The sequence below is a fragment of the Lynx canadensis genome, chromosome F1 (assembly GCF_007474595.2).
Source record: "Lynx canadensis isolate LIC74 chromosome F1, mLynCan4.pri.v2, whole genome shotgun sequence".
NCBI classification, from domain to species: Eukaryota; Metazoa; Chordata; class Mammalia; order Carnivora; family Felidae; genus Lynx; species Lynx canadensis.
Genome location: NC_044319.2, coordinates 10,135,940 through 10,162,321, shown reverse-complemented (window position 1 = coordinate 10,162,321; position 26,382 = coordinate 10,135,940). Strand labels below are relative to the sequence as shown.

General features: G+C 56.2%; 1 protein-coding gene across 2 annotated transcripts in view; it reads left to right on the top strand.

The window, feature by feature from the left end:
• The window catches only part of CD247 (CD247 molecule), a 72,079-nt gene extending 51,687 nt beyond the window's left edge, over nt 1-20,392 (top strand). The window contains exons 2-8 of one of the 2 annotated variants that reach the window (XM_030301767.1): nt 14,578-14,681; nt 15,644-15,700; nt 16,214-16,294; nt 17,466-17,501; nt 18,299-18,355; nt 18,768-18,809; nt 19,829-20,392. In XM_030301767.1, the coding sequence (XP_030157627.1) occupies nt 14,578-14,681; nt 15,644-15,700; nt 16,214-16,294; nt 17,466-17,501; nt 18,299-18,355; nt 18,768-18,809; nt 19,829-19,894 (443 nt within the window). In that variant the 3' untranslated portion in view covers nt 19,895-20,392. The remainder of the gene's footprint in view (nt 1-14,577; nt 14,682-15,643; nt 15,701-16,213; nt 16,295-17,465; nt 17,502-18,298; nt 18,356-18,767; nt 18,810-19,828) is intronic. The other variant, XM_030301768.1, reaches the window with a different exon arrangement.
• The last annotated feature ends 5,990 nt before the right edge of the window (nt 20,393-26,382 follow it).

The following is a 26,382-nucleotide window of genomic DNA, read 5'->3' as shown; positions in this document are numbered from 1 at the left end:
AGAAACCGGAGGGAAGCAGCTTCCCCAAGGACACACACATTGCATGACAGCATTAGCCAAGGCTCCCATACAAATGGTCTCTCTTCCAACTCGGAGGTTCTTCGATGGGTCCGGGGCAAAATTCATTTCACGGCATTAATGACCACTACGCAGCCAGTCAACGAATCCGTGCCTCCGTTATCCAAGCAATTATGGAATTACTGAGTCCCGAAATTCCTACCACTGGGCTTCCTACCGACAGCAGTAGGAACAGAAGAGCGAGGAGCCGTGGTCTTCGCCCTTTAGCAACCTGCAATCTACTTGAGTAGGAAGGAGCCCCTTCCACACAATGAGAGCAACAAATAAAGTGCTCTTTGCACTAAAAATAACTGATGCTTGGCAGGTGCGGTGGGCGGGGGCTCTGGAAGCCTCGGGGGCAAGACGAGGGCCGAGAAAGGCGTGCAGCAGATCCCTGGAGGGGCAGGGGGAGCCAGAACTGGACGGAGGGCCATAGGCAGCGCCTGGGAAAACGGAAGTGCGCTCGTTTGTGGCCACGGCTGCGCTGGCCTATGTTCCCCGCTGGCTGGCTTCACTTCAGCAGTTCTCCTCTAACAGGGTGGGTGGGTGATTTTGTTCCTTCTCCATCCAGGATACATCAGGGAAGGGGATATGGGGGCAAGATGCCAGCTCGGATTTGGCTGCAACATTTCTTTGTTTTTTCCCTCCTTTGGTGGTCATTCTGGTCTGTTTGGAAACCGGGCTTGTTGTCTGTGACCAGCTAACCCTGCAAGGGGGACTAAAGCGTGCATGGACCACCCGGTCACCCCCATCCCATTTCCACACAGCCCTGAGGAAGACACTCCGAGTCCCTGAATTGCCCAGAGCAGCTGTGGCTCCCCTACCAGGAGCAAAGGACGCCTCAGAGGCAGTGCTGATGCAGCGTGAGACGCCCACCCCGGCTCCCGGCCCTCCCCGGGCTGGCATCTCACACCAGCTGCTCAGAATGTCCCAAGACCCAGGTGGCTGTGAGGTCTTCCTGGGCAGGGCCCCCCCGGAAGCCGGTCCTTAGCATGTGACTGGATGTGAAGAAGGCAGGGCAGGACCATCCCCGTCAGGATATTTCCAGCAAAGTCAGCCCTGTAGGTACGACATGATGTCCACCTGCGATCACACATCGGCACGAATAAACGTGGGGAATGGACACGAGACAGATCTGCAGCGTCACAGTCGTGGCTCCCCCGGGGGTCTCTCTGACAACGGAGATGGAGTGTGTGAGTATTAGTCCCCATCAGGGTGCTCTGTGTCTATGACGGAGAGCCTCGGGGCTGCCCTCCCTCAGGGAGCGGCCTGTCCACAAATGCTCAGGTGGGGCGGAGGCACTCAGAGAATCTTCCAGAGCCAACCAACCCAGAAGGCACTGGTCCCGGAAGCAGGGTGTACATGAGACTATGGGGGCGCATGTTAAAACACAGATCCCTGGACCCAGCTCCAGAGACTCTAATTCAGCAGCTTGGGGGCGATTCTCACACAAGGCCCCACACCAAACCGGGGGCTCCAGGCCAAGAGGAGCAAAGAAACCCTTCTGTGCCCAGGAACGAGCTCAACCGACTTTTTGCTGTCTTGCCAAGTCAAAATTCTCTGCATCTGTATTTTTCGTAAATACCTTCTCAAGGGGACCTGGTCAGCACAAGTCAGAGAAAACCAGAAAGTCGCCACCTCCTGGGCCACTGGCCTCCCCAGGAATGGCTCCTCACTGCTGTCCCGGGGTGGGGGAGCACCCCCTCCCCCCACCGCACAGCGGCGGTCCCGGCGCCTGCTGTTGGAGTCCCCAGAGCAGTGCCCCATCAGAGGGCGAGCTCAGATCCAGGGCTCTGCCCTGGCGGGGCGTGCGCCCCAGGAAAGCCCGGAAACAGCGCTCAAGCGGGGCTCCAAAATGAAAGCAGCTGCCGATTGTGAGAGCGGCAGCTTTGACGACATGTGGAGTCCCCCTGTGTGAGAACAGAGAGACCCCTGTGCTTGCTCCCGCGGGAAGCGCGCTGGGGGCGGAGGCCCAGCCGGCGGGGTTCTGCGTCTCGCTCCTCCAGACCCCGCGCGCCGGTGGACACGGGTGGGCATTCCCTGGGCGAGCCCTCGCCCGGTCGCCGTCCCCACCCCAGGCGGACCCCTGGCTCTCTGGAGGGACCCTCGGATGCCCCCCCGCTCGCCCCCGCCCGACGCCTGGGAAACAGCCCCGCCCACCCCGGCGTCCCACCGCCCCCGAGGGCTCGGGGGGCCTGGCGACCTGTGAGCGCCGAGAGGGCTGGGGCGGTGCGGTTCGGGGGAAAGGGACCGCAAGTGGGGGCGGGCGCCTGAGTGTGTGAGCAGTTTAGATGGGAGATCACGGGCGATAACCCGGGCCCTGGATGGCAGCTCAACAGGAAACCTCGAGGAGGAGACGGCTGCGGGCAGGGGGGGCGGGGCCGCTGCTCCCGTAACCGCACAGACGGCGACCGCCCTGGGGAGGGTGGGGGGCGCGGCCGGGAGCCCGCCCAGGCCGCCCGCGCGGGCGGGGCCTCGGCCCCCCTTCCCTGGGCCCGGGTTTCCTCTCCCTCTTGGCCAAGGTTGCCCTTTATGGATTCGGCCGGTGACTCCGGGGCTGGGGTCGGGCAGGGCCGGGCTTTAGGCGTCGTGGGAGTGAGGAGCCCCGCGCCCGAGAGCGCCTGGGTGGGCCCTGACAGCCCGGGCGGGGGGCGCCCCCGGGTCAGGCCGCGGGTGGGGGGGCCCGAGGAGTGAGTGTGGGGATGGCCGTCTCTGGAGAAGCCTCTGGAGCCAGTCGTCCTTCTCCTTCCCCTTTCCAGGAGGCGGCCCAACCCCACAGGCCGGGAGCGCGTGGCCTCTTTAAATCCCGGGGCGCGTAGTAGCAGTTTACTCTGGCCCAGGAGTACACTCAGGCCCAGGTCTGATTTAGAACCAAAACAGTGTTTGCTCCCCAACCTCTGAGAAACTTGGTGCAGTGGGAAGTGCTCCTCGAGGCCTCATCCTGTGCCTGTGCCTTGCCCCAAGTCTGCCACCATGTCCTGCACAGTGCGAGGGCCTACAGAGGTGGACAAGGAAGCCCCAGGCTGGAGGGGGCGTGGGGTCAGCAGGTGTCTGCTATGGGTGCCAGGGGAGCCCTGAGGAGGTGGGTGACTTCAATGGCCTGGGGCCTGCAGGACAGCTCCGAGAGCACGCGGAACGGCTGCAGTTCCAGCGCGCCCCCCCCCCCCCCCCCCCCGGGTCTGCCTTCAGCTGCCCAGGCCGCTCAGCTGCAGATGCCCAGAAGCCTGCTCGGCCTCTTGGGTGCCCGCCTCGCTGAGGGCTGCGGCTCTGGTGGCCCAGGCTGTGGCCAGAGCTCCTCTCATCTCCCGCTTCCTGGCAGACGGGCTGGTGCTCCTGTCGGCCTTGGGGAAGGGACAGACCTTGCCTCTCATTCCGGCAGCACTGGATAATAATAGCATCAATAATAATCATGCCTGCCGGTTGCCGGCATTAGGGTTGTCGTGTTCCTACGTGAATGTAACCGTATTCCCAAAACGGCGTTATAGCGAAAATGTCTGTATATTGGAGATTCTTCCAGACCCCAGTGAGTGATCACTAGAAATGCACCGAGCCGCAGCCTAGTTCGAGGATGAGTCCCTGTGCGTCCACTCTTGCCCAGCCTAGGACTGTGCCGCCCACATTTCGTGTGATTTAAGGGCTCACGACATTCATGGGAAATAAATAAACTCCTCCCCTCCTCTTTTCCTGGCTCCTCCTGAATTAAGGTGTCGAGAACATTTTTTGTGTATACAGATATTATCAATATCAATGTCGATATAGGCATAGATGTAGAAACATTTTTATGGTGGCGAAGTGGACAAAACAGAATTTTACCGTTTTAGCCATTTTTAAGTGTACAATTCAGTGGGTAAAGTTGTTTGCAATCACTACCAACTGTTTCCAGAACTTTCTCATCATCCCAAACAAAAACTCTAAGCAGATATAGATTTCTGTATGTATAATTATACATACGCAGCCTATATAATATGTCTTTCTTTTTTCATACATAAATCCATTTAGAGCTTGCTTTTTTCGCCTAATTATCTTGGAGCTCTTTCCACAGCGGCATATACAGAACTATCTGTTGTGTTTTGGGTTTCTTAAACTGCTACATATGAATATACCAAAATTCGCTAATTAGGTTCCTAGCTGGTGGATGTTTCCGTTGTTTCCGTTTTTCTGGTTTTGCTCCTGCAAATAACTATGTAACAAACATCCGTGCGTGTCTACGTGTGCGCGCATACTATGAGGGCTTATCTGCAGAATAAATTCAAGTCTCGGAGAAATGGCAAAATCATGCCTGGAATTTTGACATGAGGGGATTTGATAGAGTGGATTTCTTTTAAATCGTGTTAATGTTCGAGAGCATAATGTGAGGGCTGTGTGCCGCGTGCGGACGAACAAAGGCCTGGCCTCTCATCCAGGCTCTGCTGATATGCGCCTCGGGACCTCGGGAGAGTCCCTTCACCTCCCTGACCTTCAGTGGCTTCATCCACAAAGGGGAGCAAATAAGACGTGCCCAGATCAACCAGTCACGTGGGCTTAGGGTCCACCCGAGGTCATCATTTTAGCCGAATCACCTCTGTTAAGGCCTTTCTCCAAACACAGTCACATCCTGAGGTCCCAAGGCCTTCAACACAGGAATTTTGGCGGGGACACAATTCAGCGCATAACAAAGAGCTGGGTGCTGAAGGCATGTTACCGAATGATGAAAAAGCACAAGAATGAAGGGATTTGCATCCTCTCGGTAGAAAGACACCCCTTTCTGTGTGGAAACCATAGCTTGGTTTATGGGGCAAGGGCAGGAAGAGATAAAGATTACTACTTTCAGATGAACTTACACAACTTGTGGATGATCTTTACAGGGCAGTCGGCACCCTGGCGGCCTAGCCTGGATTTTAGGCCTGGCCTGCAGCTTGCCTGGGCATCTCCAGGCAACCTGCCCCCCCCCCCCCACCACCAGGCAACCATGAACAAAGTTTATTCCAATTGACTGCTTTTGTCTGTTAAATTGTATTCACATTCTTGAAATTCCAAAAATAATGTGTATTTGTTATAAAAAGAGAGAAAGTCCTACAATTGCTCCCACTCTCCTTCAGAGAAAAATCTACTGGCTGAGAAGTTTCTAACTAATCCCCACCCCCACCCCCCACCCCCGCCCCACCCTCTTACCCTCTAACCTTCATCTTCTAGCACTCTCCCTCTCTCATGCCACCCTGGCCACATCTACCTCCTTGCTGTTCAGATACACCAGGCCTGGACCCACCACAGGACCTTTGCTTCTGCTCTCCCTCCGTCAGGGGTGCCCTTCCTTCACATATCTTCACAGCTGAGGCCTTCTGACTATCCATGAAAAATAGGATCCGTGTCTCTCTCTCATTTTGTACTTTCAGTACTAACCAGCAGTGAGATTAAGAGTCTCTTTATAATGTTTATAAGCAACTTGTTTTTCCTCCTCTGAGAATCGCCTATTTATATCTGTTGCTGATATTTCTTTCGGACTAGTTGTCTTAGCTTTCATTTTTCAAAGTATTATTGATTGAATTCTAAGCCTGCGGAAAGCTTGAGGAATGAAGCTGTTCATCACAGAGTTATTTACAATGGTGAAAAATTGGAAACTAAACCACCTTCAATGGGGAAATGGTAAATAAATAGCAGAAGAATTATTACACAACCATTAGAAAGGATATTCAGTAAGCCTATGAAATAACATGAAACATGGGATATAAATAACTGACATAACATGAAAATATAATGTTAAATTATAATGCTAACAGGAAACGACAGATTTTTTTTTTCAGGGAAAAAAGTTTCACATAGAATAATTATAACTTATAAATAACAAACACTTTGGAAGGCAATCTGCCGTCACGTGAATAGTGGCTGTGTTTGAATGTGGTATTATGGGTGATTTTGATTATTTTGTACTTTCCTGCACTTTTATAACGAGTCAATTTACTTGAAAATAAAAAGAAAAGTGATCATAGGAAAATTTTTAAAAATGATTGCACAGAATCAGAACAAACTTCGTGGAAACAATGATACGCGAAAGCAAGTATTCTTCCATAATCCTGTTACCTTTAAGAAACCCAACACCTTTCTTCCCCTTTGCTGTGGAATCCATGTCTATGGGAATATATGATTTGTGCGTAGCTATGATCAGACATTTAGCTTTACAATGAAACGCGAGCGTTTGAAATCCAACATTTGAGGAGGGGAGGTCGAGGAGGCCGTGGCAAGTCAGAGTAGCAAGAAATTATACGGTACCACGTTATGTAGACTCGTTCTCTAGGTCAAGGCTGTCTCCAGGTGCGTCAGCCTCTAGAGGCCCAGAGTAGCCTCACTTTGGTAGCAAGCCTTCCGTCCCTGTTAATCCTCTAGGCCTCCCAGCCTCCTGCCCCCTCAAACGAAGGCCAAGGGTAGACTTAGAAACACATCTGCTAATGTGGCGTGATCCTCAGAGAAGGAGTCTGTCCATTCTCAGCCTGGAGAGGAACCCCTCTCCCCAGCCCCGAGGGCCAGTGAGTTGTCCAAGCTTAGAGCCAAAGGGTGGTTAGGATTCTGGACCAGATAGTATCTGGAGATCTAGACAGGCCTGAGCTCGACCCTGGATCTAGACCTTTGGCACGTTATGAACCTCTCTGAGCCTCAGTTCCCCCAGCTGTACTCTCACAGTCGCTGTAAGGACCGAATGAGAAAACCCACATATGCTTCACCTGATGCTTATCGTCATGACCCAGGTGTCTATCTTTCCTGCCGCAGTGAAAGTTGTTCGGTGAAAGGGAGCAAACCCCCTGGCAGGGGAGGTCTGGGTCCGCGAGCCGGGCATCACACCCCGCACAGGCACCCCAGGACTGCTGCCACTCTGCCTTCCTGAAAACACATGACTTCCTGTTTTCTAAATTTTTAGCCTGCAATGTCATCACCAGTTGTGTCTTTGCCTGGGGGTGGGGCTGGGCAGCAGCCCGACCCTGGGCTCAAGTTTGGGGCTGCAAAACGTGGTCAGGGGGGCTTGGGATCTGGCTGGTCCTCCCGGAACTGTGGGCCTTATGATGCACATCGATGCCGTTAGCGCCTGTATCCCGGGAGCTTAAATGTATTTAAATGCATTTAAATGTCACATACCCTGTGAGAGAGCTATGCAATTATTCCATAGTCACATAGCTGCTTAAGTGCCGGAGCCACGACCCGGACTCAAGTTCTCCACCTTCAAAGGATTTATTCTTGCTGTGATACCTAAGTGCTTCCTATTAAGGGGGAGACCAGCTAGACACGGGAGAGATTTTAAAGGCCGCGTTATAGAACGGGGAGACTTTGTGTTCTTTGTGCCTCTGAGGGCAGAACTAGGCCCAAGGCTGTTTTTTAACAACGCTGAAAATCAGAGCTCTCCACCAGCGATTGATGAGTGGTGAGCTCCCTGTCACCCAGGGTATCCAAGCAGAGGCTGAAGGTGTCAGCGAAGAAATGCCTACAAAAGGTGGGAGGCTCTCTGGAGAGCGGGAACTCCGGAAGCACCGGGAGAAAGGGGAAAGACCAGGGAACGAGCAGCAGATGCTCTTGGGAACTTCTGTGCTGAGTGAACTTTCTGGGCTTTAATCTCCTTGTCCGCAAAACAGAGTCGGCGGTAATTCTGCCCATCTCAGGAAGAGTTGGTCTGAGGATCAAATCAGATCATGCGAGGGCAAAGAGTTCTCTAAGCGGTACGCTGAGTGCAAACGCAAGCTCCCTCGGTACCCTTTCGTGAAGCCAGGAGCGATCAGAGCGTCCGCACCGGAGCTCCCGGTGTCCCGGGCACGTCACACCGATGCCCGTGCGTCGTCCGATCTTATCCTCAGACCCGCGGAGGGTGGGCATCTCCATCCCGAGCTGGGGAGCGGACCAGGTTCTGTCCCCAACCTTGGCACGCGAGAGCGAGAGGTGGGACGCCCGCTGCTGCCGTGGTGGCGAAGAAGGGCCACCTGAGCCCGTAGCTGAGCGCGTGGCACTGGGCGGGGCACTTCCCCGGGCCCTGTTAGCTCAGCGAATCTGCATAACTGCCCTGTGAGGTCGGTCTTGTTAAACCCCTTTGGCAGACGGGGTAAGTGAAACTCAAGAGAGGTTAAGAAAGCCGTTCCCCCAAACACAAAGCCAGTAAGAGGCAGATTCAAAGACTAAGACTGAATAATAGTCTTTCTGGCTCTACGGCAAGTGAAACCAAAAGGTATCACCTGTGCTTTCCAGGGCTTGTTGGACGGGGGACACAGGAAAGGCCCCCACGCTGCTGGGACGGCACGTCAGAACCCGGCGAACAGTAAGGGCGGTGAATTCAGAGCTGGGTGAAAACTCGGTCCTGCACCCACCGGTGAGGCGCACCCGAGGCAGAGAGGCGAGAAAAGCGCCTGGCGTCAGGAGACGCAGTGGTCTCGTCCAGCTCTGCCACTAGCCTGCTGGTGTCCTTGAGGAAGTTACTTTACTCCTCTGGTCTCAGCTTATTGCCCCACGTTGCATTGGGCCCAGTAATACACCCCCGCCCACCTTCTGGGCTCTCATAGACTCGAGCTCGATCAGGCACAGGAAGTAACTTTAGAAGTACAAATCGGGGTTCAGATGCAAGGCATCTTACCAGTTGGCTTTGAGGGAGCCGGGCGGGGGGGGGGGGTCGCCCTGCTCCCCCAACAGGGTGTGTTGGGGGAGGAGCCTGGCTGGAGGTGGAGACGGGCTAGTGTGTTAAACTAGCTTCCAGGAACGGCAGGCCCGGGTAGATGGAGACCTGTGTTCCTTGTTCTCAGCAGCTCCCAGTCCGGCTGGGAGACAAACAGTACAGTTCAATACACCTCACCCAAAGCAGTTAGACTCTGTAAGGGCAGGTGCCTCCCTCGGCTGCCCTCTGGGGCCCTGGAGTCTTCTGTTAATGGTCCGTGTTGAGAAACTTCTCGAACTCGGGACTTCTATAGAGACAAAAAGGTGTATGGAGAGGGCTAGGCTCACTCTCACTGAGACTCGTGACACTTTTAGATGCAGTGAACCGTAGGAGTAGATACGCTGGGATCCGTCACTGGTTGTCATGGCGTCTCCTCTGGGCGTCTCACCTGTTCCAGGTCCTGGGCCACATGGCAGGCCCAGGCCGGAAAGCTTCAGTTTATTATGCTTAAAGTCAAAATCAGAGTAATCAGGGTGGCACCGTGGGGGGCTTCAGAGCAGGAAGTTGCAGTGGGGGGAGGGGGCGGGGGGGGGGGGGGGGCCGGGGCCTGAGGCCAGGGCTCAGGGTGCATCGTCTGTGCGCACACGAGGTCAGGCAGGTTTCCGACAAGGCCTGTTCGAAGAGAAGGAGAACTCCTAGGGATGATGATCGGGCGCTGTCCCACGTATTGGCTTCCCGCTACGGGTCATCTCCATGCGTCCATGGTCCGGTCTGTGGGCCAGGAGGCCAGGTCCAGCTGAGCACCGCTGAGATTTTCAAAGAGGAGGGGCTGCTGGGATTCTCTGCTCGCTCCCTCACTTGCTGGGAGATAGGGTTCTCGTACGGGACAGTAACCTGCTGGCCCACCTCATCGATGCCTGCCTGGTGGCTGACAGTGTGATGGCAGGGGGCTGGGGAGTGACCAGAGTCCAGGGTCCCAGTTCAGCCAGGCCCTGGCCATCCTGAGCTGTATCAAGTCTGTGATGGGGATTGCGGTGAGCAGGCCCGGCAGTGACCTCACGACCACGGACAAGGGCAGGCTGGGTGCCAGGCTTCTCCTCTTTTCCCCCGTGTTCCCATCCCGTATTCAGTACTGGACGTGCCTGGGTGCGGAGGGCCAGCTCTTCCCAGGCTCCAGCTTGCTCTGCTGGGCAGGGGTCATCAGGTTATGCTCTGTCCTGGAGTAAACAGAACCACTTAAAATACCCCCGTCTCGGCCTGGCCTCCATCTGGGAGCACCTGCCTGACGCCTCCAGCCCTACGACACCTGGATGTGCTCCGGCCCACCTGGACTTCAGTCTCCATGTTTGCTCTGTGTCCAGATGCAGGGCTCCGGCGTGGTGGGGACGTGTGGATGGGGTCACCTGCTAGGCCTGGGGAAGGTGGAGCGGGCATGGGAATTGGGGCCGAACCCCCTTCTTTTCCAGATTAGCTGAGTGTGCCCTGTGCACGGAATGGCCCGTGGGGGTCCAGGTTGGACAGATGAAGGCTCATGGGGTCAGAGCCCATCCCCAGCTCTCGTCCCGCAGCCCGGCCAGAGGCCGTGTTCTCCCACTTTGCAAATAGGGCTTGTCCCCTTTCCCTGGCTGGCCACCGTCACCCCTAGGCCTGTGCTGGGAGGCTATTGTTAGCTTGCCTTTGTTTTCTTCAACCCTACTCCTCTGATGGGAGGGCAGCATTTTCTGAATGGGAAATCACGTGACTGCTCAGAAGGCAGCCCCCTCATCAAATGCCCACTGGTTCAATGGTGACGGCCCCTGGGCAGGATCTGGTTCGCTGTGTGGCTGTGAACACCCGGAAGTTAGGGGCGCCAGTGTCTCTCGTCCTACCCAGTTGAAACAATTTTATGCAATGAATTTATTAAAAAAAAATTTTTTTTTTTTTGAGAGGGGTTGGGGAAGGGCAGAGGGAGAGGGAGAGAGAGAGAGGATCCTAAGCCATCTCCATATTGGGGGTGGATCTCACCACCCTGAGATCAGGACCTGAGCTGAAATCAAGAGTCAGACGCTCAACCAACTGAGCTACCCAGGAGCCCCTCTCATCCCACCCAGGTTAAACGTTCCTGATACTATTTGACCCTTTCTCTCTCTCCAAAAAAAAAAAAAAAAAAAAAAAAATGTGTTGGTGGTGATTTGGGGGGAAAAAAGTCAGCGACAATAATAGCAGACACGTTATTATTACGTGCTGGGCCCAGCACCCCGTAATAAATATCTTATTTAATCCTCACTGTCACCTGATGAGACAGGTCGTGTTACTGGGGCAGAGGGCAGGAACTGCGATAAAACCATTCCTGTCGTACAGGAAAGCTGCCGCCTTAGAGCTTGTTAAACACCTCCCTCCCTCCGGGACTGAATGGGATGCGGGTTGCAGAATGTGTGCTAATGGATCAGGAAATGAGGCCGCCGGAGCTCTGCCTTGGGGGTGAGGGTGCAGGGAAGAAACCGGAAGCAGGAAGCAAGAAGTATCTCTGCTTCATGCTTTTGGGTTGGCATCCCGGAAAACTACGTGCTGTTCGAGGGAAGCCCCTCTAAGCTGTAGCCATGAGCCCCATGAGGGCAGGGACTCAGAAGGCCTCATCCCGAGGTCAGACATCATTGTCCTTATGGAGGAGATTTACAAGAACACCTCCCAACACGTTTTTTTCCCTTTGTTTTCACCACACCCTGAGGGTAGAGGTGATTACCCACCATTTTGCAGATGAAGGAGCTGAGGCCCAGAGAGGTGACGCGGCTTGCCCAAGACCACACAGCGGCTTTGTGGCAAGGGGAGGGCGAGAATCTGCCTGACACCCCACCCGGGGCCCCTTCTATTTCAGCATCCCCTGGCATCGAGCAGATGCCCAAGAAATATTCGATCAGTTACATAATCGAGTTAGGTCCTGGGTCCCTTTGGGGAAGTTTCCAGGCTATCACCGCCTGCCTCAGGCCCGCTGCTCCCAACACAGGCACAGCTGGACCGGTTGGAGGAAGATCCTTCCCGGGGAAACGTGTTGCGGTTAATATCCTCTCCTTGACCAAACCACACACAGCATACTTGTCATCGGCCATAAAATCACGCTGCTCTTTAGAAAGAAAGGAAGACAGAGAGAAAACCTGTCCCTGTTACTTATCTCTGGGGGAGGCAACCAAGTCCCCTCCCCCACTGCGCTGGCTCTGCACAACAGGAAGAAATATTTCTTCTCATTTGTTCTAAATTTACTGTCCAGTCATTTTTCTGTCCTCATTTTATGTGACAGGCAGCTGAGCGATTTTTCTCCCAGCCCTTTTTCTGAGTCTCAGCCACCCCCATAAATTGCCGCCGACACCTCGTCTCCAGTCCCCAAAGAAAAAAATCACCCCCGGCGTTGGTGGTCTTTGCTGGGGGCTGGCTTACCTCCTAGAGGGTTTCAGCCGCCTACCTGTGGTCAGCAGGGGACTTCTGGCCCTGCCCCGGGGGCCAGCGGGCAGGCCAACCGTGGGTGGACCCCCTCATCTTCCCTGAAAAGCCCAAGCTATCTAATGAACGTCTACTTTGTGCTCCAATGTCCAGGGTAGAGGCTTGGTGGAGGGGACTCTCAGAACCCGACAAGTTACGTGGGTGGGGGGAGCGCTTTGTGGGAGGCAGGCTCTTGCACCTCCATCCGGTGCAGAATTTCGGGGGCAGAATCAGCCATTGAGTGGCCAGGGGCGAAGGTGGGGGGATAGGAGCCCCATTTCACACCGAGTGGAGGGGGCGTGTTGGGCCCGGCAGGCGGGAAGAGGAAAGGCAGGTGGGTAGGAAAGGACTGGTGAGCCCAAGGAAGAGCAGTATGTTTCCCATTGGAGCAGGAGAGGCAGCGCGGGGAGGGTGTCGGGGAGCTGGGCCCGGATCGGGCCTGAGCCCGGCCTGATGAGGAGTTTGGACTTAGTTCTGAGTGACCGGGTCATCAGTAGTTTCTGAGCAGGGGCTGTGGGAAGGGACGTTTACAAAGAGTTCAGCTGCCTGGGGCCCAGAGGGGGGTCTTGAATTCGGGCGGGAGTCGCAGGCTTGAGGATTCGGGGAGGGGAGGGGAGGGGAGGGGAGGGGAGGAACCCTGCCGCCGCCCTGAGTCACACAGCACGTGGGAGAAGCCCAAACATCGCTCCTGGAGAAAGGTGGGCAGGGCCGGACCCAGGGGAGGAGGGCGCAGAGAAGCACAGTCCCGGCCGCCTCTCGCGCTGTGTGTGTGCTGCTGGGGAAACCTGAAGTTCTGTGTGTGTTTCTGCGTCGTGCTGTTGGGAGGTTCTGACAAGTTATTCCGTTAAAGGGGTGCCTGGCACATAGTAAACATTAAAGAAATGTTAGCGTTTTCACCCTGTTTAACAGAAGAGGCGGCTGAAAGGGTGACTAACGTGCCGCAAGTCACCCCACTGGTAAGGGCAAGCCAGCGCTCAAGGGCAGGGTATCCGCTCCCACAGCCCCGATCCGGGGGCTGCGGGCGGCCACCAGAGGGCACTCTGACCTTGGGAGAAGCCGCCGCTGTGGGCGGAGCTTAGCTGGCAGGGGCGGAGACAGGTAGCGGGCCCGGTACGCGGGCGGAGTCGCTGCAAATCCCTGGCAGGAAGTACGGTCTGAAACCCAGGTCTCACGGTGCAGCGAGCTTTGAAATAAAATTGCTTTTATTTAGCCAAGACATTTACTATATCTCCTTCTCCAACCCCGTTGCCCTAAGATGCCAGCGTAAGGGGCGCCTGGGTGGCTTAGTCGGTCGAGCGTCCGACTTTCGACTCAGGGCAATGAGCTCCTGGCTGGTGGGTTTGAGCCCTGCACCGGGTTCTGTGCCGACAGCTCAGAGCCTGAAACCTGCTTCGGATTCTGTGTCTCCCTCTCTCTCTGCCCCTCCCCCACTCGCACTCTGTCTCTCTCTCTCTCTCAAAATAAACAAACACTAAAAAAATTAAAATACCAGCGCCAACTAAATGGACAAAGGTTAATATGGCAGCGGGGATTAGCGGCTCACAGGCAGTTTGGGGATAGGACAGGCTAGATGGATTTCTGAGCTACCTTTTGTAGGGTGCATCCGATTCTACCAGATGGCAGAGCTGCAGGGAGACAGAGGGAGAGGATATGTAGAGGGAACAGTGCATGCAAAGGCACAGAGGCAAATGGTCCGGAGGAGCAAGGTGTGACCCCGGAACTATAAGTGTGTGGGGAAGGGAAGGGGTTCAGGGACAGGGACAGACAAAGCTGAGGCCATGGGGCTGGGACTGGTGAGTAGTGAGACTGCCGGGTTCAGGCTGGGAGGGGCTCACCAAATGTACCTTCGTCTACTGCTTATGAGACTCCTTGGGGCCCAGGGGAGGGAGGCCCAGCCCCAGACCCCACTGCCCTGAGGGGGAGACTGCTCGGTGCCCCGCACCTAGGAAGCCGAGTCAGGAAGGGGGAGTTAACCCCGGTTCCCACAGTCCTGATGGACGATCTCACCCGAACTCAGTCCCGTTCTCTCCCTGTGGGTAGGCCTTAGGGAGCCACATACCTGACTCAGGTGGTGCCATTCATCCAGACGTGGGCATCTTATTGCAGAAACTTCCAGAGTGCAGGGTTCATTTGGGCGCTCACACACGGCTGGGCCGCAGCGGGCCTAAGGCAGCAGTCCTGCGTCCGCTGGACAGCTTCACTCCGCCGCCTAGTTTCTGCTTCCCTTCGGTCTTCCCCAGGATCTGTGACCCCACCAGGTGTCATGTCTGGCTGTTGGGGGAGGCTGGGTTTTTCCCTTGGTGCTGGTCCAAGGGTATGGGAGAGAAGCTGTGGTCAGATGGGGTGTGGGGAATGGATTCGGCCCCCCTTGTCATGGTTTCCCTGGCCAGTTATGGGGCCACCCTAGGACGGTGGGGACGTGTCCTGTCACCCTGGGCCTGGCTGATCAGTCTCATCTCTTGGCACAGAGGCGCAGAGTTTTGGCCTGCTGGATCCCAAACTGTGCTACCTGGTGGACGGAATCCTTTTCATCTATGGCGTCATTATCACTGCCCTGTTCCTGAGAGCGAAGGTGGGTACCGTGGACTCTGGGGAGCAGGTGTGGGCTCCCCTACTTGCAAAGTCTCAAGCATGGGCAGGGCCCGGAGCGTGGCGTCCCCGGCAGAGCGGGGACCAGCCAAGCGTGCCCCTTGGGTGGGCTGGTGTCTCACTGAGCCTGACAGAGTGGAAGGGACAGCCTGATGCCGGGGTCTTGGAGAGGAACCATACAAACGTGTAAACATCCCAGCGTCCCAGGGCAGCGGTACCGCTGGCAGAAAAGGGGCTTTAGGGAACTAAGAGCGGGAGGTGGGGACCTACGGTCCCTCCCCAGGTCCTGTTGTCCTGCTGCTGACTGAGGCCCCGCCAGCCTGTCTCTGGAAACCTCAGGTTCCGTGTCAGGAAGTGCGAGGGTGAGCCCAGAGCTCGGGTTTCAGCGGGTGCCTTGCAGAGTCTGGGTTTCTTGGAAGGGCTGGGGCTGGGGGGACGCCGCGGTGCCAGCAGAGGGTGGAAGGAGGCTGGGTCCTTGTTATCACTTGGGTCCCCCCAGCCTTCTGCTCTTTTGGATTGTCGATTTGGGCAAAAGATGCTATTTGAGGAACAGTCTTATTAATTTTCTGTTTGCAAGTTGGAACAGCGCTGTCCTAGATGATCTCTCGGGTGGTTTCCAATGCTCGGTCTGTAGGATCTGTGAGATCTGTTAAGGTCTCCGCCTCAGCGGAGAGAACTGAGCCGAGAGCGAGGTCGTGTGTGCCTCGGGGCAGGTCCGCAAGGACCCTAAGCTAGCGCCAAGCAGGGACGCCTGAGGTCACGATGGGAGTCGCGACCGTGCGCAGCCTCCGTCCACCTTGGAGTTGCTCTCCGAGGCCCCGGGGGGGCGGGGGGGGGGGTGACGGCGGCGAGGGCAGCGCCTCCGCCCGGGTGGGGGGACCAGCGCGGTGGCCGCACGCGTCCCCGGCGGACCCAGCGCTCTAACCTCGCCGCCCCCTCTTCCAGTTCGGCAGGAGCGCGGCCGCCCCCGCGAGCCAGCAGGGCGCCAACCAGCTCTACAACGTAAGTCTGCCCTCCCGTCGCCCCTCCCCGCCCTCCCCCTCCCCCCAGGGGACCGCGGCAGGGTCCGGGCTGCAGGCTGGCGGGTTGTCGAGCCTCCCTAGGGCCCGGGAACACGGGGACCGTAATCGTACCCGCCGCGTCCACACGGTCCTGCTTAGGACGCGCTGGCCGGTGAGCCCCTCCCACCCGCGGGTTGCAGGGGCCCGAGGCGGGTGGGCGGGGACGTCAGTGGGTCTTCAGGGCCGCAGGGAGGAGGTTTCACTCTCCTGCGGCAACGGGACTTGGGTTGAATCTATTTACACACACACACACACACACACACACACACACACAGTCACGGGGAACGCACGTTCGTTCTCTGAGATGCGGGTACCCGGCCCGGACCAGCTTCCACCCCAGCCCCAGGCCTGCTCCTTTCCTTGAGAGCCACGCCCAGAGGGAACTCCCAGTCCCGCCGGCCCAGCCCTCAAGAGGGTGTCTTTCCAGTCCCTGAGCCTTTCCCGTCGGTTCTAGGAGCTCAATCTGGGAGGAAGACAGGAGTATGAAGTTTTGGATAAGAGACGAGGCCTGGACCCTGAGATGGGAGGAAAACAGGTAGGCATTCCTGTCTCTGCCTGTGTGTGCCAGGGTGGGTGTGCTCAGCGGCCGCAAGGAGAGAGCTCCTCGGTGCCTGCGCGCTCTTGCCCCCTCCCCCCCACTCCATCCTATCCCGCAAGGGCCCTAGGGCCCTAGCACAGGTGGACCCATTGCTTCCATGCCCTTCTCTTCCTTCCCCCAACCCTCCCCCGCCCCCGGGCTCCGTTCTGCATTGCAAGGGACCTCCTGTACGTGAATGTGACACCCTTGTACCCAAGGTCCACCCGCTTGCCCTTAAACTTCTTGTCCACCCTGAGATGCACACACAGTGGGGCCATCTGCCCCCCAAAGGAACAGATCTGGTGAAGAGGGCCATACGGGAAGGGCCCGAGGCCACTGGACAAGGAATTCTGGGTCCCAGGTACCCCTTGGAGCGTGGTGGGGCTCCAGGCTCCTAGTGGCTCTGTTCCACAATCTGTGGGGACAGGAGGCTGGATAAGGCTAGGCGAGGGCCCTCTTGAAAGCAGGGCTCAGCCCAAAGGCCCGCTGCCCAGGTTTTAGGGTGGCCCTCCCTTGTTGTTTCTGGTCACACCTGTCTACCCAGCCCCCTGTGTCTGAGCCCTGTGCTGGGCCTGCCGTTGCTAGAGCGGACGGGCGGGGAGGAGAGGAGACCCTGGCAGTTTCCTTGGCCCCTGCCTTCCAGCCTCAGCTCTCCTCTTCCCTGGACTAGGAGGGGTGAGGAGGGGTGGAGACGGAGGGGTGAGCAGTGCTCCCTCACCGAGCAGTGGCTGGCCCTGCTCCAAATGAAGGTACTCAGTACCTTTCCTTTTCAGCCAGAAATCCCACTTACAAGTTTGTGATACGTATGGCACTGTGTCTGCAAGGGGACACGCAGACTGGCTCTCAGCCGAGACCCCGCGGCCTGCCCTGGGCAGGGCTGGGCCAAGGAGGCCATGCGGGGAAGTGAACCCTGTGTGCAAGGGAGTGTGCAGTGTGCACTAAGAAGCAGAGGTTGAGGTAGAGCTGTGAGGGTGGGGGAGGTGGGGGCAGGGCTGCAGGAGGGAGCTGGTGGGGGGCGGGCGGGCAGGTGGCCCCGGGGGTGCGGAGGGGAGGCGCAAGGAGGCCGCTGCAACCCTCCTGCCTTGGGTCCCTGCTTCTCCACCTCTAACCTTCCCCTTGTCTTTCCCAGCAGAGGAGGAGGAATCCTCCGGAAGTCGTGTACAATGTGAGTACAGGAGGGCAGGCTGGAGGGGGGCTCCTGGTGACGGCCATCACTCCCTGCCCTGTGCCTTTGCCCCGCTTGACCTTCCCGTGCCAGATGCCCCACCTGCTCGCTGCCTGTGGCGGCTGGCTGTGTATAGAACAGCCTTCTCTTGCCTTCCCTCCCTCAGCCCCTGAGTCTGCCGTTGGAGTTCCCTGTAGACGGCCCCGGGGGACGGCCAGGTCAGGCTGGACCAGTATAGGGTGGCGGGCCCCTCTGAGGGGCTCCTGCTTCTAGAGGCTGGAGTCTTCCTGAGTGTTGCCTCTTGCTCAAAGGTCAACCTCCCCCTCTGGGTGTGCGTCTGATTGTGGTTTTCAGACCGTTGACGTGGGTCTGCCACGAAGCGGACCAGAGAGAGCTGACTCTCCTTCCTTCCTGCGGTTGGTTGATCCACAGCCCGTGGTGCTGGCTGTGGAAAGAGACAGCTTGCTCAGATAAACGGTTCTGGGGGCTCCAGGGGGCCCTCGCGTTGTCCACATTCACGTTCTTTGGCTAGGATTCCACATTTTATCTTTGAACCTAACCCGGGCTTCTCAGCTCAGTGCAAAGGGCTGGCAGCTCGGAGAAGAGTCCAGAGGGCTGAGGAGAAGGGTGAGGTTGGAGCTGGTCGGGGACGGAGATGCTTATGTGAATAAGGACCGGAGCTTTGATTGTGCGAGCTCCCCGCCAGCAGGGAGTCGAGAGGCATCCTCTTCTGGGGGAGCCCAGTGTCTTCTGCATAAGGTAGTGAAACCGGTGTCCCGTGCCCTCTTCTTTTCCAGGCACTGCAGAAAGACAAGATGGCGGAGGCCTACAGTGAGATTGGGGTAAAAGGCGACGTGAGTGCTGCTTCCCGATTCCCAAGAATTGGGTCAGGATGGGGAAGCCCCTCCCAAGGAGCTCCTCCTCCGCTTCCAGATGTGCCTGCTGGAGGCCTCTGTTCCCACCCGTTCGCCTACATTCCCCTTATCGCCTGCAAAAGCCCCTGGGATGGTTGCCAAGGGGCGAAGCATTGGCCGTACATAAGATGCTAAGGAAAGGCTGATGTTCTTTCGGGGGCCGCAAACCCGGGCCCCATCGGAGACGATCCTCACCTTAGTCTTCGGCCTCAGGACCTTTCTAGCCCAGGGGCAGGGGTACGGGCTGGGAGACCGTCACCTCTGATTCTCTGGGGGCCCCTGGAGTAGAGGCCTTGAGCCGGAGGCCGCTGCTGACTCTGTGCCTTTCTGCCCTTTTGTCTCCCTCCCACAGAACCAGCGGCGGAGAGGGAAGGGGCATGATGGCCTCTACCAGGTAAAAACGGATGCGGAGCATCCGGTCCGCGCTGCGGGCCCTCGGTCCCCGGGTGCCGTCTAACCAGGGGCGAGGCCAGACGCCCACGTTCTGCTTGCTGGTGGCACCAGCTCTCGCCATCAGCCGGGCAGGGCGAACCGGCCGGGCCCTGGGGCAGGGCTGGGATGTAGCGATTGAAGCATGGCTCCCACGGTCGTGCCCACGGGAGCCCCCGGGGCACTGGCCACGGAGGAGTAGCAGCTGCGCAGAGGCCGTGCGGTCTTGCCAAAGGGTCGATGTAGGCCGAGGACGCCACACGAGCAAATGATTATGCAATCGAAGGAGAGCCAACCTATTTCTCTAAAATATAATCCCCAGCGGGATTTTATTCGGCTCCTTCTGGCTCCCCTGGGCCGTTCACAGTTTGCTTGACGGGCTCCAAGGTGTCAGGCTGCCCAGCTTGCCTGAGTTCAGAATGACGTCAAAAGGGCCCCTAGCATTTTCCTGTGAGTGGCTTCCTGGATCTGTCTTCTGGACCAGGGGGAGATGTCGTAGTGGGACTGGGACCAGGACAGAGGACATAACTGTAGTGGGGTGGCCTGGGAACAAGGCTCCGGGGGGACGGCTGAGGTCAGGGAGCCACTGTCTCCTTGTGACAAGTCCTGGCTTCCTGGAGGCCCAGGTGTCAGGGACAGCAGACTCTGGAGCGAACCCCGATTCCAGCTCAGTGTTTGGGGAGGGTGGGGGCTCTCCTTCCTCTTTGGTCCAACAGGAGGTTCTTCTAGGCCCCAGACACTGTAGGGCTCAGTGCTCGGGAAGCTAGAAAGAAGGCAAGAATTTAGCTGGAAAGGAATTGCTTCCAGGTCATTCCTAGCAGGGCATAGAACATATTTTTTCTGGAGCCTTCTGGGGCCAGGCCCCTACCTGGGGCACGAGGGGATCGTTCCTAGGCCTCTGGAAGCCACTTGTTGGCCTCCAGGTAGCCTAGAGCCCACGCGGAACTCTTGACCCACTTTTCTTTTCTGATTTGCTTTCACTAGGGGCTCAGCACGGCCACCAAGGACACCTATGATGCCCTCCACATGCAGACCCTGCCCCCTCGCTAAGAGCACCGGGCATTTCGCCAATCACAGGCCAGACCTGAAGACACCCAGATTGTGAAAGACACAGGATAAAGCGTTTATAACCCAGTTCACTCGTATTTCTTCACCACCCAAGTATTCCTTTTTAAGAATAGGATGCTTCGCGTTGTAACATTTGGTCACGTCCATTTCCAAACCGTCATGCACGGAACGTCGTCCCTGGACTCTGCAGGGGAGTGCGTTCCCCCCAGGGCTGCGGCCCCGTCCTCGAGGAGCCCGTGGTGAACCCCGCAGGTTCTCGGGTCTTCTGGTTTGTTGGGGACTGTGGACAGGCCCCCGTCCTGGCATGTTCGGTCCATGTTTCGTCAAGTCCCCAGAGAAACTCAAACGTTAGCACATATCCTAATAGGCTCTATTGTCCTGTCCGTATTTGAGTGGCTTTGCTCCTGCTGTAAATCCGGCGTCTGTTGTCAACCGGTGCCTTCATGTCAAGGTGACTTGTAACTGGGGCAAAGGGGCTGTCGTGCATCCCTGTGAAAGGTCTGTGCAGAGGGGACAATGGGAGGGGAGCCGGGGCACGTCCGCAGTGGATGAGGTGGGGAGGGGCAGGGGGTCATGGAGCCTCCGTGGGGGGCACGGGGTGGGGTGCGGGGCACACAGGAGGGGGCCCTCCTCGGTCAAGCGTACATTCCCTCCGGAGAGGTCAGCGTCCGTGGCCCAGGCACTCAGGGACCCAACGAGCCTGTGCTTGCCCCCGCGGAGCTCACACTCTCCGGGGGGAAGCGAGTTGTGACCAGAGCGGCCCAAGGGGACGTAGCAGGTGCCCTTACAGGTGTGACGCAAGCAAGCGTGGGGGCGAGGGAAGGGGCCGGACCACACTCTGTCCAGGCCCTCGTTCACGTCGCGCCCCGGGTGAGAGACGGACGTCACCGGGAAGGTCTCGGCGGGAGGCTCAGCCCCACGCAGACCCGCAGAGACACCCCCCCCCCCCCGCCCCGAGGGCCGTAGCGACTCTGGGGAACATCGCCGTGTGATTACGGGGCACGCGACTGAGTGGACAACCCTCTCTGTCTGCTGAGTTTTAATTTATACTCGTTTGCTGTAGCCTTACTCTTTCGCATAATAAACGCTTTGGTGAAAATGCGTGTTCTCCGGGCTTTATTTTGGCAGTCCGGCCGGTGACGGTAATTTAGTCGTCGGGCAGTCCGTCTGGTGCCCTTGTCAGGGGACAAAACTGACTTCCGGAGAGCAGCGTGGCTCCCTGGGGGGCACAGGTGGCCACGGGCGTGCCCGGGGGGGGGGGGGGCCCGGAGTGCCTCCATCTGGGTCGGTGGCCGCGCCTGGAGGCCTTGAGTGCAGTATCAGTGGGCAACGTCAGGCTGGGCCAGGCCTGTGGGGGGGGGGGGCGGGGGCAGGAGTGCAGGGCTTCGGGCTCCGTGCCCAGCTGGTGGCAGAGGGAGGCCAGCGAGCAGCCAGTCAGCAGAGTCTGGGACTTGCAAACAGCCGCTCATGCCACTGCCCCAAACCTCAGTCTTGTGGGGTTGGGGGAGGGCCGGAGGATGACAGAGGTCTTCTTCCGTCGGGTTCCCTCTAAATGTAGGGGCTGTACGCGAGGCCCCAACTCATCAAGCTAGCAGTTCATATCGGGTCGTGTTTGAGATCAGAACCCAAGATCGTGGCTGTTAAAAGCCCCCCCCCCCCACCCCCGAGCACCTAGGATTCCGGCAGGAGTGCTGTGCATCTCGGGCCCGTAACAACTCCCAAAGAGAAGGCATTCAATTTGTAATCCGGCCTCGTAGGGGGAATTCAATTCCATTCAACAAATATTTACCCTGCACCTACCTATTTTCCGTGCCCAGCACTTTACAAACCACCCGGGAGGACAGAGAAGTACCACCACAGGCTTAGGGGTTTGAAATTTTGCCGCTGGATGCCAGGCGGATCACAGAGAAGAGCTGCATCCCACGGCTGTGTCGCGACACACAGGGGCCAGGCGGGGAGGGGTGGCAAGTTTCCCGGGCGGAAGGCCTCGGAGGAGGGACGGAACGTAGGACGGCTGATGACAGCCAGCCCTAATTATGTAACCTGGTCACGAGGCAACGGGACGGGAAATGGGTGTTGTGTGGCGCTAGCGGCCTTGAGTCTAAGACAACAGATGGCCCCTTGTGGGTTGCCACTCCTTTTGTCTTCTACTCACCGGGCACCCGAAGTTGGATTCAGCTGTTGGTCAAAGTGAGTCAGCCTCACACGTCAGACCTAGTTTCAGGGTCCGCGGAGTTACACGCAGGCCGTGTGACCCGTATGTATGGCTGGCTTGAAAACAAGAGTTTGGCCCAGTCCCGTCAACAATTCAGCTCAAGAGGCAGGGAGGAAAGCCAGCGGCGAGGTGTGGGTGCCACAGGTGACCTGGGTGGGCAGGGCACTTACCGGACCACAGGCAAGACGCCCGCACGCACAGAAGAGCCAGCTGGGTGAGAGCCACAAGTGCTGGGGGGAGGAGCCCAGGGTCAAGGGGAGGCGGCCCAGGTGCCGCTTCCTAGGGGCCCGGGGCTCCCCCCTCCAAAGCACAGCTGGATTCCTTCCATCCCCAGAAGCTACTGATCGGCTCAGATGTGCCGCCAACTTATTTTACGTAAACCCCCCCCCCCCCAACTCTTAACATAAACATCCATTGTAAGATGCAGCCCTGTTTCGTGTTAAAATAGGAAGATGGGTTTTAGAACAAAGGAAGGCCGCTCACTTGCACCGAGGAACCACGGACGGACGCGTTGCGTGTGCATGTAAATTAAAATGGAAGCTTTTGGTATTTTTAAAAACCTGCATCGCTTTGTTGTCACTGAAGTTAGGTAGGATGTGGATGTTTCTGATGAAGTTTTCTTCTGCCCGGAGTAAGTATGCCCTAAGAACAGAACGGTCACCGAAGCCGGGTTGGGCAGGGACAAAAAGGGCAGGTGATCAATTGAAGCTAAGAGGAGGTTCCAAGGGGACTCAAAGCCTGGCCATTCGGTCGGCTGTTCAGCTGTAGCTGTAGACCTGGTCCCTGTCCACAAGAACTCATGATGCATTTTGGCAGCCTGGCACCGGACGTTTCTGCGACCCTACGACTGAGTTCTAACTACAGAGGTCCTGCATCTTCGAGCGCTCGTTTTTGGAGAAAGGAAAGGCAGCAACAGAGCAGATGTCATTGACACCCTCTCGCGGGGAATTCAGCTTGGCCGATGCCAAGCGGAAGTGGGTTAGAACGTAACTCCCTTCTTAACAAGGCCTACAGGGTGATGATAATCAGTACTTTATCCCCATTCTGTAGGGATGGCTTTTGCCTTCTGAGGTCTTTCTCATGCTGGCGAGCGAGCAGGTCAGTCTCTACCAAACAGAAGATTTGTTAAGGACTCCGCAAATTGCTTTAAGGGATAAACTTCCCAAACTTACATGCAAGCTACAAACCCGAGGGGTGGGATAGCAGCCTAGTCGGGTTACATCAGGGGACGAGAGGAACCGAGATCGGCCTTCCCATTCCGGGCCCTTCAGAGGGTGCAAACACGTCTTGAGACAACAGCGCTCTCCTACTTCAGGGAGCATATCTGGTAGACCCGGGTCACACACGGTCGCGAGACAGGGAAGTTAGCCTCCCAAAGCTCTTCAACAAGCTGATGTTTGCTTTCTGTGGGAAATTCGCTTTAGGATTCAGATTTTCAGGGGCACCTGGGTGGCTCGGTCGGTCGAGCATCTGACCTTGGCTCCGCTTTGTAAGTTCGAGCCCCACGTTGGGCTCTCTGCTGTCAGCCTGGGGCCCGCTTCAGATCCTTCGTCCCCATCCCTCTCTGCCCCTCCCCGGCTCCTGCTTTCTCTCTCAAAAAATAAACATTAAACGAAAAGAAAAAGCCTCGAATTTTCATTCAACAAACTGCACTCCAGACGCTAAATGTGAACTCGTATAAGCTAGAGGGAGTGAGGTTGAGTTGTGTGCCCTCCGACAGTAGAACCAGATGCCAAGTCCGGGGCTAGCTTCTTTCAGAGAACCCTCGGGGAATGGGTGTTCAGGATGTGGCAGGAAACGTTGGAGGGGCACCAAAGAGTATAAAGAGCGAAGGGTGGAAAAGTCAAATTCAATACCTGGTCTGCCATCAAAGACACAAGAGAAATGGGAGCCCTGAAGGGTGATCTTGCAGGACCAGTCAAGGGCCTGTGGCTTTCTTTGGTCACACAAAGCCCTGGGGTGCGAGGAGACAACCCTGAACCCTCAGGGTCTGGGGAGGGAGAGAGGTGTGGCGGCCACAGCACTCCAGGGGACACAGAAGGCAGTGGGCGGTAGGACCCAGGGTGGGGGTGGGCTAGGAACCAAGGTGCCTCCAGTGCCTGGGACCCCTGAGAGCCCCTCCTAGAAAAGACCCACGGGAAGGCTTATGCGACGGTCTGTGTGCGGGAAGCGTCCAGAATACCAACACGACAAGTGCAAGGAAACTCCAACAATGTGAAAACACTTGGAAAATGGTTTAATGATGTTTTACAACAGAAACGAACTGTACAGTTACAGTAAGTTTAATATATATATAAAAATTACAGCAGACAAATGCATCTACACAAAACCTACCATTTCATTCTGATTCACTGTCACCTACGCAATCTCTCCCAAGCCTACAGCCCCGGTGGGAGGCCCCAGGAGGGGGAATCATATAAAGGGCACTTTTAAAGAGACAGCACCGCTCATATTCCCCACCACCTCCTCAGGCCTCGGGAGGCACATCAGCTAATTCCCCAAAATGTGAAGTTGCTTGCGTTTTGGGTTTTCAAAATCCAGAAAACGTGTGTTTCCCAGGGACCCGGATAACAAGGGCCCCCGAAATCCAGGTTATCAGCAGATTCTTACAAAACATTCCTATCCGAGGGGAAATGGCTAACCAGGCACTCTGGGGCAGTGAGGCTATACAAGAGCCACCCAGATTGCAAAGTTACCTAAGGAGAAATGTAAAAGGACTCCCAATCAACTACTTAGAAATTGTCACTGCCTCATTAAAGCTGCTGGACAATTTTGGAAAGAATCATTTACACCACATCGTAAGTTTCCACAAAAGAGAACTCAAACTCACATTTTAAACTTAAGTACATAAAACAAAAGTTTTGGGAGGCCAAGGGGCCAATACCCCTTATGACCCTCCCTCGACAACAGTGGAAAAACACCCCTGAATCAATATTAAACAAAAAAAGAAAGAAAGAAAGAAAGAAAAAAAAAGTCAAAGGAAGAAAAGAGAAAGGTGGTGGTGGTGGGGGGAGTTAAGATATTTAAAGACAGAGAGAGAAAAAAAAAAACCCAAAGCATCTTTAGGAAAACATGATCACGGTCTGTTTAAAACAAAACAAAATCCCTGTCGGGAACGGTAATCAGCAAATATGCAATCCAAATTGAACCCGGTGGAAGTTTATTACTGAATATTATGTACACTCAGAACTTTTTCATTTTCTTTTTTATTATGAACACCTAGGCAGTGAAAACTGTTATGTTAATACATACATAGACACACCCAAAACATACAAAAATACTATTATTTCAAACTACTAAGAATAGGACAGTTCAGTTATTTTCATGCTATGACTTTAAGAGCATTACACTGAAACAAACAAGAAGTTAAACGACATTTTTTTTTTTTTTAATATCCCAGAAATATACCAAAATATACATCTAAGCTTTGGAATTACTGAGGTTACACTAATGCAAGTGCTGGGTAATCGTACTTAATACACAAGTCTAAGGTTCTGCAGGAAAGAAATCATCTTTGGTATCTGCATCAGGCTAATATTATTAACATTTGGATTTTGCTTTGGGATAGAGCTTGTATGACCCTAGAACCAAATACCCGCCCCGCCCCCAATCAACTGAGATTAAAAAGATCCATGTAAAAAGTTCCTTCATTTGCAAGCCCCCCCACCCCCACCCCCGAGTTAAAAAGTCACAGGCATCTACCTAGCACAAAGGTTGTGAAATACAATGCATAGTTGCACAGTGGTGCTGCAGAAAGGAAACCAACTACGGTAAGGAGAAACGAAAAGCTCGATAATCATTCTGCACGTTTTCTCACCAACAGGGCAGAGCCACTTCCAAGCAGTTCCAGTAAAGGAGAGAAGAAAAGGCTTAGAAGGGCACCTTGGCGTGTACTCACTGTCATGACCCCAGAGGTCCAAGCACCCAGCAGAGCAGCCAGTCCTGCACCAGTGTCTTCAACGTCCCCCCACTCTGTGGGTCCGGCGGCCCCGGCAGCAGGCCTTGGCCTCCCAGCTCCCCCGTGCTAAAAGCCCCTGTGGTGACCGTGGTTGCTGGGGGGGGGGTGGCTCATCACGGCGATGGCGGCTTTTTTATTGTTTTGGAAAATCTGAAATGCCAATTTGTTCCACGGCACATTCACAGGTTGGCCAGAGCAAAACTACCGAGGACGCACCTCTGCAAACCCGAGCACATGGAAAACAGACCCCCCACCCTGCCCTTCCCGTGGGTCACAGCCCCCACCCCCACCCCTAGC